The following is a 13,851-nucleotide window of genomic DNA, read 5'->3' on the forward strand; positions in this document are numbered from 1 at the left end:
TATATACTGTTTTGTGTTATTGGTAAATAACACAGATTGAGTAGTGTGGATTCAGTTTACTTGAAAAGTATAACAGGTTTATGAGCAACTTCAACTACAACTAACAGTCATGAATAACTTTGTGTGCAGCCACCTGCTGATTTGCTCCTTGCAGTCCTCACAGGCTGATCCTTGGCTCATTAGCATATCAATCTTTGAAATCAACACCGCTCTGAAAGCAATAATACAAAATCTTCTTTCTCCAAGATAAACTTACGCAGAGAGTAAAAATACATATGCATTAGGGTAGCTGAAAACCTATTTGTTCACAAGGAAGAATTGAAAGATCTAAGAGTCTGTATAACATATAAGTGATTTGACAATCCTTCCGGATCTTGTAATGGTGTGATGTTCGAGAAATTTGGATTCCACACTTGGGTGTTCTTCACTTGTGGGTGTGGTGGAATCTTGTTGCTTGCATGATGATTGTCATCTTACTGGTCTTCCACACCTTCATTGTCCAAGCTTATTTTTGTGTGTTTGTGCACAGTTGGAGTATTGAAAGTTCCCCAAGTTGGTTTCAGTTTCTGTTTCTCCTGATTGTTGTTCCACTCAGCATAGCATATTGTGTCTTCATAGCATATTGGTCATGTACCATCTTTATTCTGCCTTTTTTTTTCAAGAAGTTTGTCCAAGTTCTCTGAGAACCTGGACATGTGATGGCTTGTTAGGGTTGTTCTACCTTTTTCTTCAAAACATGATCTCCACTGGTACCATGTAAGTCAATATAACCACTTTGGTACCAGGTTTGTAGCAGACATCGAAGTCATAGTCCAGCATGTTACCCAGAAGTTATTGTCGCCCAGGTGGTGCCATGATCTTATTTGGTTTTACCCATCATTGGTAATACGACACATTCAGGAATTTATTTTTAATTTTCCGCTGATGGTGCTGGAACAGATCACCTTTGACGTTGACCAAAGGATGCCCTCTGGAAGCAGTATTTTCCAGATGATTGTTGTAAACGCAATGAATTCTTGAGTTTCCTTAGCCAGGTGAATTGTCCAATATCTGTAATTGGCATCTGGGTCCAAGCATACCCTGATTGTGTTACCTTTCTTCAGCACGTATGAAATGCAGCTGCATCAGTCTGTGTACACTGGATAATACCATCATGTTCTCTATCATCTAGCACACTTTTAAGCTTCTCGTGTGTGGGCGCTGCATTTTCTGGGAGGATCAATGAATGGAATTGCATCTTTGAAGTTCAATACGGTATCATTTTTGAACTTTCCTACACCATTGAATATGTTTGAGTACAAATGTTGTAAGCCCTGAACTGACTGAATTTGAGCATTTTTGGTCACTTCTGCTGCAGTTGGTATTTTGATAAGCTTGTGAATGATCACAATATTGAGATCTGTGCACTGCTGGCAATCCTGTCATTGTTGTACTAGTCAAGTCTAGCAGGTAAAGCACTTGTGGTTTCCATGGAGAATTGCTTTAGCTGTAATTTATGATCAATGCACCAATACAAGGGATGGGTGTCAATTATATGCAATTAATTTTGCTTTTGCAGATTGTTTCATTGACATCCAATGATCCAAGTTAATATCTTTTAGGATTCAGATTAGCAGGATGTTTACATTCTTTTTCCGGTCAACTTTGGTCAAGTAGGCATTTACCAATTTTTTCAGGCACCTGATATTCATAATGGGAAAGCTTCTAAGTGTTTGAATTTGTCCACACAATATGTCACATTCTCGATGTGAAAAGCCAGTTTGCTTTCTCGATGAGGGTTCTTCACCACCTTGGTCAATCTCGCTGCTTACCTCATATACGAGCATGCATTTCTATAGCTTTTGGACACACTGCCCGGTGTTTTTTCTGGGAAGTTGCACATGCTTTTTGTTGTGTTGTGTCCTATTGTAGTCTCTCAGTATATCTTTTGAGATTGCATTTCTTGTATAACAGAGCCTACTATCCTTTCGCGCAGAATGACTTGGAATGACACGGATTGGGTGACCACCAGTCAGAGCAAGAGAGATAGGCAGCTAGTGCAGGAATCCACTGTGGCCAATCCCCTGCAAAACAGATATACCATTTTGGATACTGCTGAGGGGAATGACCTCTCAGGGGAAAGCAGCAGCAGCCAAACTCATTGCATCATGGTTGGCTCTGCTGCAGAGGGGTTTAAAAAGTGTGCCAGGGTAATAGTTATAGGGGATTGAATTGGAAGGGGAATCGACGGGTGTTTCTGTGGCCGCCAGTGAGACTCCAGGATGGTATGTTGCCTCCCTGGTGCTAGTGTGAAGGATGTCTCCGAGTGGGTACAGGATATTCTGGAAGGGGAGGGTGAACAGCCAGTGGTCGTAGTATATATCGGTACAAATGGCATAGGTTAAAAAAAGTCCTAAAAGCAGAATACAGGGAGCCAGGAAGAAAGTTAAGAAATTGGACCTCAAAGGTAGTGATCTCAGGATTCCAACAGATGCCACGTGCTGATCAGAGGAGAAATGGCGGGATGAATACGTGGCTGTAGAGATGGTGTCAGGGGGAGGGCTTCAGATTCCTGGGACCAGTTCTGGGGGAGGTGGGTCTTGTACAAATTGGACGGGTTACAGCTGAGCAGGACTGGGACTAATGTCCTCGGGGGTTAAACTGATATGCCAGGGGGATGGGAACCAATGTAAAGTGTCAGAGAAGAAGGTAGCAAGAACAAAAGCAAAAGCTAGAAGAAGGAATAAGAAAAGTGATAGGCTGAGAAACCAAGGACAAGATTCAAACAGGGATATTGAGGGGAAAAAAGGAGGAGACAAACACAGTTAAAAGGACAAGCTTAAAGGCTTTGTGCCATAATGCGTGGAGCATCTGCAATAAAGTGGAAAAATTGCGCAGATAGATGTGAACAGGTACAATATAATTGGGATTACGGAGACATGGCTGTGGGGTTACCAGGGATGGGAACTGAATGTCCCAAGGTATTCAGTATTTGGGAAGGATAGGCAAAAAGGAAAAGGCGGTGGAGCGGCATTGCTGGATAAAGAGGAAATTAACACAATAGTGAGAAAGGATATTAGCTCTGACAATGTGGAGTCTGTAAGGATAGAGTTGAGAAATACCAAGTGGAAAAAAACATCAGTAGGTGTCATATATAGACCCCCAAACTGGAGTGGTGATGTAAAGAATGGCATTAAACAGGAAATTAGAGATGCTTGTGATCAGGGAATATGGGTGATCATGGGTGATTTTAAGCTACATATAGATTGAGCAAATCAAATTAACCACAATGCTGTAGAGGAGGAATTCCTAGAGTGTATACCGGATGGTTTTCTTGACCAATATGTGGAGGAACCAACTAGAGAACAGGCCATCTTAGACTAGGTACTGTGTAATGAGAAGGGAATCATTACCAATCTAGCTGTGTGAGATCCCTTGGGGAAGAGCAACCATAACATGATAGAATTTTTTATCAAGATGGAGAGTGAGGTTGTTGATTCAGAGACTAGGGTACTGAACATAAATAAAGGAAAGTACGAAGATATGAGGCATGAGTTGGCTTTGATAGATTGTGGAGAGTTACTTAAAGGGATGACGGTGGATAGGCAATGGCAAACATTCAAGGAACACATGGGGGAACTGCAACAACCATTTATTCCTGTCTGTCACAAAAGCAAAATGGGTAAGAGGTCCAATGCATGGTTTACAAAGGAAATAAGAGATCGTATCTAATCCAAGGAAAAGTCATACAGATTGGCCAAGAAAAATATAAATCTGAGGATTGGGAGCAGTTTAGAGAGATTGGTTAAGAAGGGGAAAATAAGAGTACGAAAGTAAGTTTTGCAGGGAAAATTAAGACGGATGCTAAGAGTTTCTATAGGTATATGAAGAGAAAGAGATTGGTAAAGACAAATGTAGGTCCCCTACAGACAGAAATGGGGGAATGTACAATAGGGGACAACAAAATGGCTGAGGAACTGAATACATACCTTGGCTCTGTCTTCACAAAAGGGGACACAAACCAGATTGCAGAATTGTTGGAGAAGGCAAGAGTTAGTGAGAGGGAAGAGCCGAGCGAAATCAATAACAACAATAGAAAAATGATGCTGGGAAAATTGTTGGGATTGAAGGCCGATAAATTCCCACGGCCTGATAATCTACATCCCAGTGTATTTAAGGAAGTAGCTCTAGAAATAATGGATGCATTGGTGGTCATCTTCCAGGATTCTATAGACTCTGGAGCAGTCCCTGCAGATTGAGGGTGGCTAATGTCACTCCAATATTCAAAAATGGAGGTAGAGAGAAAACAGGGAATTATAGACTGGTGAGCCTAAGATCGGTAGTGGGGAAAATTTTCGAATCCATTGTCAAGGACTTTTATAGCAGAGCATTTTAAAAAGTAGTGGCAGGATCTGACACAGTCAGCATGGATTTATGAAAGGGAAGTCTTGCTTGACAAATCTGTTGGAATTCTATGAAGATGTAATTAGTAGAGTTGACAAGGGAGAGCCAGTCGATGTAGTATATTTGGACTTTCAGAAAGCGTTTAACAAAGTCTCACATAAGTGATTGATGCACAAGATTAAAGCGCATGGGATTGAGGGAAGTGTCTTGAGATGAATAGGAAACTGGTTGGCAGAGAGGAAACAAACAGTAGGAATTAATGGGTCCTTTTCAATTTGGCAGGCAGTAACTAGTCGGGGTGCTGGGACCCCTGCTATTCACAATATGTATTAATGATTTGGATAAGGGAACAAAATGTAACGTCTCCACGTTTGCAGATGATACCAACAGGGTAGATGCAGGGAGGATGTTCCCGATGGTGGGTGAGTCCAGAACCAGGGGTCACAATATCAGGATTTGGGGTAGACGATTGAGGACAGAGATGAGGAGACATTTCTTCACCTGGGTGAGCCTGTGGAAGTAGTTGATGTCAAAACATTCAATGAATTCAAGAGATGACTAGATATAGCACTTGGGGTGAATGGGATCAAAGGTTATGGGGAGAAAGCAGGATTAGGCTACTGAGTTGGATGATCAGGCATGATCGTGAAGAATGGCAGAGCAGGCTCAAAGGGCCTATCTTCTATGTTTCTATGACTTGGAATGCATGATAGCTTTGCAGTCAGTGCAACAGACCCCACTTCCCACACAGATGCTTTCTGCATCCTGGCTATTGCACCAATACCAGTAACTGCATCTAATGCTTGTAAGTGTTGCTGTCTAGTTATAATGGCTTCATTTTTGTGCTTTCTGTAAGCAAAGTGTGAATGTCACAACCTTTCTTTCTCTCAAGACATCTTTCGGGAAAGCATCACTGAGCGCTGAAGTTATAATCAGCTCCATTCTGCACTCAGACAGCACAACCTCTGAAAAGTCACAGATTTGTCATGGCACCTACTGTGAAACCGAGCAACTGATTCTTGCGGCTGTTGTCTGTAGGACGTTAACTCAAGATTCTGAATTCTAAAGTTTGTTTATACAAAGCTTCTTTTCCAGTGTTTCCCATAGATTAGCGGAGACATTGCTGATTCTGAATTGTTGACCCTGTGCAATTCTCACTTTCAGTGGCTATCTTTATTTTCACTGCTTATCTAGTTCTGCAAAAGCTGAATCTGAAATACATAGCTCTGTCCTTTGTTTAAAAAGTGTAAATTCAGTTCTTTGGCCTTCCAATTCATTATCAACAATTTGGTTGTCTTATTTCTAATGCTCCCTATTCATCGCAAACGCTGTCGATGTCTAAGGTTTTGTTCCTCTTTTACTCTCCGCTATGCTGTTTTTGGCTGCATTCCTGGGATTTTGTTTTTGTTACAAATCAAGTACTGGCTTTTTTTTTTTTTTTGTTTTTTTTTCCCCTGTGGTCCCAGTTGAGATTTAATTTCGACTGTGTTGTTCAGTCTTTTTGTGACATTTTTAAGTTTTCACCATTGCCTTGTTTGTGGAAAAAAAAATCACCAGGTCTTCACACCATGTTGTGCTTCCTTGTGATAACAGTAAGTAACACAGATTGAGTGGTATGGATTCAGTTTACTCAAAAAGCAACTGGTGGTTATGGATGATTATGTATGCGACCCCCTGCTAGAATGCTTCTTGCTGCTCTGCTCACGGCATTTCATCATGAGGTCTACATCCTGGGGCTTGGCTTATAAGCATACCAAGCTCTTAAAGTGACACTGATCTTAAAGCATCAATACAATAACTCACACAAAATGTATCTGAAAATGGTTGCGGCTAGCCGTGTTCATTTAGAGAAATTCATGCTGCTCACGGTATTTCCATCAAATTTATGTGAGAGGCGATTATTCTGGATTGAGAAATGTGATCCTTTTGACAAAATGGTCTCAAGCACTCGAGCTAAAGAAATCTGTCTCTTCTGTTGGTGAGGAGGGATGTCAGGTGTGTTTTTTTTTTGTTTGGCAGCCAACAGTGAGAGACAGCAGGTACCAACTCGGTTCAAATGTGACATGGGCAGGAGTGTAGTAAAGCTGACTGTATTCTGCCCCATAAGTATTTCTCAGATGAGCACCTCAACTGCATGGTGCGATTATATTTTTCTGTTTTCAAGAATATGATTTGTCCAAGTCGAGGGTTTTGAACTCCCTTTTTGCCACGGTGGTGATAAAGAGCTGGTGTAACACCCACTATTGTTTGTGCCTTTGGTCATGGCCTGTGTCCAAAGGTCAAAACTTAATTAACAGCATCCAATGACATAATTATGTTCAATTAGAAAAGCCCAGCATTTAGTGTGACAACACTGTCATGTTTTATGATAAATGCAGTAAAGCCTCATATATTGCGGAGCCTGATTTACATCATTGAACTTGTTCTAGTTAAAAGTACTTGAAGTGACTGTTTCCAAACCTTTTCTTTGCAGTGAAAACAGAAGACGAAGTCGAAGCGCTAATTTTTGATGGAGCGGAGGTACTTGACGTTCACAATGTGGGAATTCCTCAGCAACCACTTTCACTTACTGACGTTCCCACAACTTCGCAAGTACATGATGAACACAGGAGATGCTTGGCAACTCTTGTATACTGTAAGTCACCTCACAAACTGTCCTTTTCTACTTTGAATCCTGAATCCAAATCACACATTTTAAGAAATTATACAAATTGCTGGCAAATATATCATCCAGTTGCTTAAAATGGCTCTCTTGTGACTAACTTCAACTCCAAATTAACACAGTCAACAATAATTTCCATCTTACATTTTCTCGCTCAATGGTTTCCCATTTAACATTTAACATTTATAAATGTTAGTATGTGATTGACGAAACTAGATAAAGCATTTTTAACCCCACCAGCTTTAACCCTTTTCTTTCCCAGCCAGTTAGTGATTTGCCAGACTTCTGGGGGCCTTCTGAAAATCTCACTCTTTGGCTCTTAGACCGTGCTACTCTCATGCACTGTCTAACTTGCCCTGTTATCCTGGTTTTCAGTATCTTGGGAACTGGAGGAATTGTAAGATTAAATCCAATGCAAAACATTTGCAGGGAACCAGTGTCACCTGCAAGCTTCATCTTTTATTCCGTATTTAGTTACTTCTAATTTAAGAATCCTGCATTTGCATGCCCTCCTTCAGTTTCTTTATCAAAATTATCATCTCACTGCCTCAGCTAGAGGTGCACCCACAGTGGGGCAGAGCAGGGAGCGTGCATTGTCCCTTTCTGATAGTCATATTATAGAACAATCTAATGGGGACTGCATGGGTAATTGAAGGAGGCTTCAACCTACCGTATCCTGCAGAAGTATAAATTTAAGGCCAGAGCTAATTGGGAAACAACAGTAACAACTTGCTCTTTTAATGCATGAAAATATTCTAAGGCTCTGCACAGAGATCTATAGATAACTGAGCCAGAGAAAATATCAAATGGGGGATAAGAGGTTTACGTTCGGCTTTATAGTGGAGTTTGACGGGAAGAGAGGTGAGGTAGAAGCAGAGGAGATTAGGTAGGAATTTCAGAGCATGAGGCTCTATGTGGCTGAAGGCACAGACAGCAAATGGCATGGCAAAGGGACAGGGAACCACACAAGAGGTTGGGAAAAACAGAACAGAAATTAAATACGGCCAAAACTCGTGGATTCGGTTTTCACAGAGAGGATGTGGGTAAACATCGGCACGTTAATGAGCGAGGGCAGGTAAATCTGCAACTATATCTGTTTTCAGGATGAAAAAGAAGAGAGCAAAAGTAGTGGTACAAAAGAAACAAATGAAGTCAGGAAGAGTGCCCTTCAGTCAATTTAGTATGAGTAAATAACACAGATGGGATGTACACATCTCGTCGGTTTTAAGGGAAAACAGGCTGACCAAATTACAGAAATGCATCATCATTTCCGAAGTGCTCTCAAGTGGAAATCGTGACTTTTAGATTGTTGATTACAAACGTCATTCCATTCTCTAAGATGAAACGAAGGGAAAAACAAACTAAATACTGTTTGTGGGGATGTTATTGAAATCAATCCTGTGACAAAGCAATTGAATAAGTATCATTTTGATTAAAGAGAGGCTTTGTGCATTTATGGTGGGGATCACATCTGAGGAACATAGTTGATTATTTTGAGGAGGTCACTGACACAAGTGTCTATGGACATTGTCTGTATGGACTTCTGGAAAATATTTAATAAAATCCTCCACAAATTATTACAGAATATAAAAGTACATGGAATTTGTGGTTCACTGTAATGTGAGATTAATAATGGCTTTGGAGGTAAGATTCAGAGATTGGGATAAATGGAATGTTCTCTGATTGTTGGATGAGAAATGATATTTTCCAAGGATTAGTATTGGAAACCTCAGCTTTTCACTAAATATATCAATGATTCGAATGATGAAAAACAGTTTCATGTACATGCTTACAGATAGCGCTCGGTTCAGAGATGCATTGAGAGTGTAGAAGGGAGCAGGAAGTTGCAAAAAGATGCTGACAGATAAAATGCATTGGTAAAACTATGATAGACAGAATTCTATGTGAGGAAGAATGAGATCATTCACTTTAAATCCAAGAAAAACAATTTTATTTTTAATTGAGAAAGATTAGGCAATGTGGAAGAGTAACAGGATTTGAATGCCATTATGCACCGACCACTGTTCATGCACAAGTACAAATGATATCCAAAAAGGCTAATAAAATGTTGGCCTACAAGTTAAATGGGTCAGGAATGTGAGGAGGAAGAAGTGATACTTCAGTTCTATACAGCCATTATTATCTGAACTATTCTGTTCAGTCATGGACTTTGTACCTCAAGAAACTTTTATTAGCCTTGGAAGGGGGCATCTCTCAGACTGGTTGCTTTAGCTGTTTGTTATTTATCACATATGACTTTTCATTAACAGTTTAGTACAGTTAGCCATCTTTCAAATCTTAAAGAAGATATGGGATACATTCTCACATACCTCCTAGTGAATAGGCCTTGAACACACCCAGACATTGAAAAACTGGTGATTGATTTATATTTCATTTCAAGTTGCGATGAACCATTGTATTCTCAACCCAAACAGTTGCCTACATTATAAAGCCATTCATGGATTTTTATCTTGGAGTTTTCTTTGTGGCTTTACTGCTCACTTTACTTCTCAGTATGTAAGATTAATGTGCTCACCCTTCCTTCCTATGTATTCCTTGACTCAGTCATAACAACTCATTCACTTCCTTAGCAATGATGGTCACTATTTTCTTTTGGAGAAACTACAGTTAGCCAAAAACTAGGCTTACCCAACATCTCCCTATTAGTTTGTGTCACTTATATTATACTGCATTTCATTGCAGGCTGATCATTTGTAGTAGTAAACGTAAAGCTGAAATTACCATAGTTCTACAGGACCATAGGGCTGCTGCTCTCATTAGAGAGAGAGAGAGAGAGAGAGAGAGAAACAACTGGTTTAACCTGAGGGTCACCATGCCTCAGGTGAAGGGAGAGGTTGAGGAAATTGTGGCTCTCCAGAGGAGATGTGTAAGTACCAGTTCTATATTATGTACAGCACCATGGAGTCCAGACTCTAGTTTTGAGATAAGTAGATTGTCAGCTCCAGTTCTAGCATTTTGGAATCCCAGCACATCAATTTTACATTTCACTGTGAAATGCAGAACTTGCAGATGTTGTGCAGTGCACACTTCCGTAGAACAGGAAAATATGTTTCCTAAAAAAAGACCTGTCAAAAATACATAGATCAGTGACAAAGATCAGAGAATGTTACTGCACAGTTGGAGGCCATTCAGCTTACTATATCTGAGCTGGCTATTTGCAGGAGAAATTCTTCTGGTGCCATTCCTGTTGCCCTGTATATTCTATCTTTTCAGATAATAATTCAAATCTCTCTTGAATGTTTCAATTGAACCTACTACCCCACACACTCAGGCAGTGCATTCCAGATCCTAACCACTCACTATGTGGGGAAAGGTTTGTTCCTCGTGTTGACATTGCATCTATGTCAAATCTCTTGTGCGATCTAGTTCTTGATTATTCTGTCATTAGGAACATATTCTCCCTATCTACTTCGTCTCAATCTTTTGCAGTTTTTAGCATATGTTGGTGACATCTCTGTGTTGTCTTCTTCAAGCAGGACAGCCCAAACCTCTCCAGTTTATCTGCGTCACTGAAGTTCTTCATTCCCTAGTGGATGATTTATAATGGCTAAATTATAACAGTGTAAGAGTCTGTAAAGGTGAATTAACTCTGATCCAGCTGGTGATTTCCCAAAATCACTTCTTTGCTTTCTAGGGGGTGGCCCCATTTTCTCAGGGGAGAATTTTGAAAGAGTGTCAGAGCTGCAGATTCTGAGTGAAAATGTCAACAGAATTATATTTAATTTTTAAAAACATCAATAAACATTCCACAGCCTAATTTCATGAAAGTAGAATGCCCACTTGCCCACTGCCAACTGTTGGGGGAGGAGGTGTCATAAGCAGTACCGGGTTTGAGCCTCTAGATGTCAGCAGTTCACCAATTTACATCATGAAAAAGGAAATGAATTGGTTTTTCTGCTGAAATAAGCTACTGGTAGCCTCATTTTGATACTGTAAGGGCTAATCTTAATGTCAGGATCCCAGAAGAGCGAGTGGCTGAATATCAAACCACCCCCACCCTGAGGAAGTCAATTATAAAGCCACCTTCAAGAGGCCCATCCATTTAGGGACAGTAGGAGGATTCTAGCTTAAGAATCCAGCACAGCCTATGAAACCACTGCCATTGAAACAAGGCAAACAATAGTGAAAACATTGGTCTGTGTGAAATGACTGCAAGGGCTTGCCTTCAACTTGGGGAGACATCCCTTTTGTGTTGCTGTCTGGACTCCACGTGACTCCTGACATGGCAACGGATCTATGCCTTGCCACATGGCAAATTGCAGATAAATTGCTTGTATCATATTCTTCATCTCATTGTGCTGCTAAAGAAAATTTACCCAAGTCTGCTGGGGCCAGGAAAACATTAACTTCATTAAAGAGACTTCATACTATGACTGGACTCCATCCTGCTTTGATGCTGCAAGAGATAGAGCATGGTCATGTGACATTGCAACACTTATAATGATGATGTATACTGCCTCTTACTAGCATACAGTACTATTTAACATTATACTACAATCACCAACCTTAATTTGCTTCCTGCCCATTGGGCTTGTTGTGTTCATCCTCTCCTGGACCAAGGCTAGGTGGAGATTGGAGAGAAGCTGTTAAATGGAGAGGACCTGATTTGGAAGAAGGGTCAGAACATAAGAACTGAGGATCAGAATGAGACATTTAGCTGTCCACACCTATTCTGCTTTTCAGTGAGACCATGGCTTATCTCTGACCTGACCCATAGACCATGTTTACATCGCATCCATTAATGCCCTTGGTTAACGAAACTCAGACAGTCTCAGGATTCTTCTTGGTAATCCATTACCTTAATGTAAGCCCAGGCACTTATGTGGCTATGAATTTAATGACTGTGCATAATAATTTGCTGTAATAAATGTTTGGTGGATTCTTTAACGCCACAGTAACCACACCAAGTTTTGTGTGCTGTGAAAGATAACATAAGCTTCACTGGATCAGGTAAAATACTCTGTTTGAGGCAAAAAATCATCACCAATTACACTGAATTTGGCAATGGCACATAGAAATGGAAAGGAAAAATGTTCAGGCCTTTGATATTTTACTAAAGTAAGGGTCAAATTACTGGATATCAAGCCATTTGAAATGGACAGTGTTCAAACTAGCTAAAACTAGACTGTGCAGCACTAAACCAGGCATCTGGCCACTCTAGTAACTACCTTTGATATGAGTGTTAGCTAGCAAATGTCAAGTCTGCTGAAGATCCATGGAGCAAATCTTTACATGATAACTACTCTAAGTAACAGAAAGCATTCAAAACATTGTGCAAATTTTTAAATTTTTAGAAAGGTAACTACCAGGGTTGCCTTCTGCATAAAGAGTCTACATGCCACATTAAACTTTGCGATTTAAAACTGCAATAATTTTGATGAGAATTTCTGTCCCTGTCACTTTGTATGCCCAAAAATATTTATAGTTGCCCCTGCCATAATTACCCTTGATGTAAATCCCAAGCTGTTTTGTGCCAGCCTACAAATACACATCTTAATACTCCCCCAGTTTGGCCCAATGATACTTTGCACATCAATGAAATTGAATGCTGCATTTGTGCAATGTAATGTGTTGCAGATTTTTGATAATGAAAACATTAACAAAGGCTGTTGTTATTGCAGTGAAAAGTACCAGAAGCAATAACTCTAGGGAATGCAGCACTGGCGAAATCAATCTATCTGATGCGGAACCTGAAAGCACTGGTTACCAAGAGCAACCTCTCACTGACAATAGGCATGCTGGGATCATTACTCATCAGCCTTGTGGGCTCCAATCAGGCAAAAGGAAAACATTTGCTCCATCAAGCAGCCAGATGGACAGACCAGTCATCTGCAAGGAAGTGAGATTAAAAAAGAGGAGACTGCACACTATGGTAAATCATCATGCAGAATTGTATAAACCTAAATATGCAAAAGGATACCCCAATCTCAGTACATAATTTCAATATCCTATTTCTCTGGCTTTTTTGAAGGTTACAGTTAATGTCTTTTTAATGTGTTAGACATTGTGGATGCTGATTATCTTGCTGAAGTGTGATTGATTTTGGACTGCAGGTGATTTCCTGATGGGTGATGTACATAGTTTGATCACTCACTCCAACAGATTTCATTAAGAAGCAGATTGTGACCTTTGACCATATGCCGTGTTGTTTTTGTTTTGGGTGTTGCCTGAGACGAATGTTCTCAGAGCCAGGTAATTTTGCAAACCCAGACCTGCCAGATTATGTCACCATGAAGCATACAATACAATAGCAGTCAGACAATCCAATGTCACCAGCAACAGGGATGAAGATTGGCTGCATGAACAGCAAAGAGGGGATGAATGGTGCCATCATGAGGAGGGAATGAAGGGTTTCAAGATGAGGAGATGAAGGGTGCCAACATATGGAGGGGAAAAAAGGGTGCCAGCATCTGGTGGGGATGAAGGGCAAAAGCATGTGGAAGGGATGAAGGATGATTCACGCAGAACACTTGTGGGGTGCCACCATGCAGAGGAGTTATAAGGTTCCAATATGAGGAGAGGATGAAGGACAGGAACATGAATAGGAAAGAAGGGATGAAAGGCAGCAACATGCAAAGGCAATGACAGTGCCAACATGAAGAAGAAAGGGAAATCAACTTAGGCAGTACAAGAGGGACAATCTAATGCCAATGTGTGTTAATTCAGAGGCGAGAAATGAAAGGAGTTAAATTAGTGCCAGTATGAACTGGATGTGAGGAAAAGTGGCAGCTGGAACTACTGGGAAGATGGTAAAGCATGCCAGGCTGAAAGATGTCAGATCAGTC

At 40.5% G+C, this 13,851-nt stretch overlaps 1 protein-coding gene across 8 annotated transcripts in view; it reads left to right on the top strand.

Moving 5' to 3' along the window:
- The window catches only part of LOC109927206 (BEN domain-containing protein 2-like), a 105,572-nt gene that overhangs the window by 25,664 nt on the left and 66,057 nt on the right, over nucleotides 1-13,851 (top strand). For 6 of the 8 annotated variants that reach the window (XM_048602692.1, XM_048602699.1, XM_020527151.2 and 3 more), the window contains exons 2-3: nucleotides 6,857-7,018; nucleotides 12,688-12,938. In XM_048602692.1, coding sequence (XP_048458649.1) covers nucleotides 6,857-7,018; nucleotides 12,688-12,938 — 413 coding nt within the window. The remainder of the gene's footprint in view (nucleotides 1-6,856; nucleotides 7,019-12,687; nucleotides 12,939-13,851) is intronic. The other 2 variants (XM_048602697.1, XM_048602695.1) reach the window with 1 other exon arrangement.

The sequence above is a fragment of the Rhincodon typus genome, chromosome 11 (assembly GCF_021869965.1).
Source record: "Rhincodon typus isolate 14 chromosome 11, sRhiTyp1.1, whole genome shotgun sequence".
NCBI classification, from domain to species: domain Eukaryota; kingdom Metazoa; phylum Chordata; class Chondrichthyes; order Orectolobiformes; family Rhincodontidae; genus Rhincodon; species Rhincodon typus.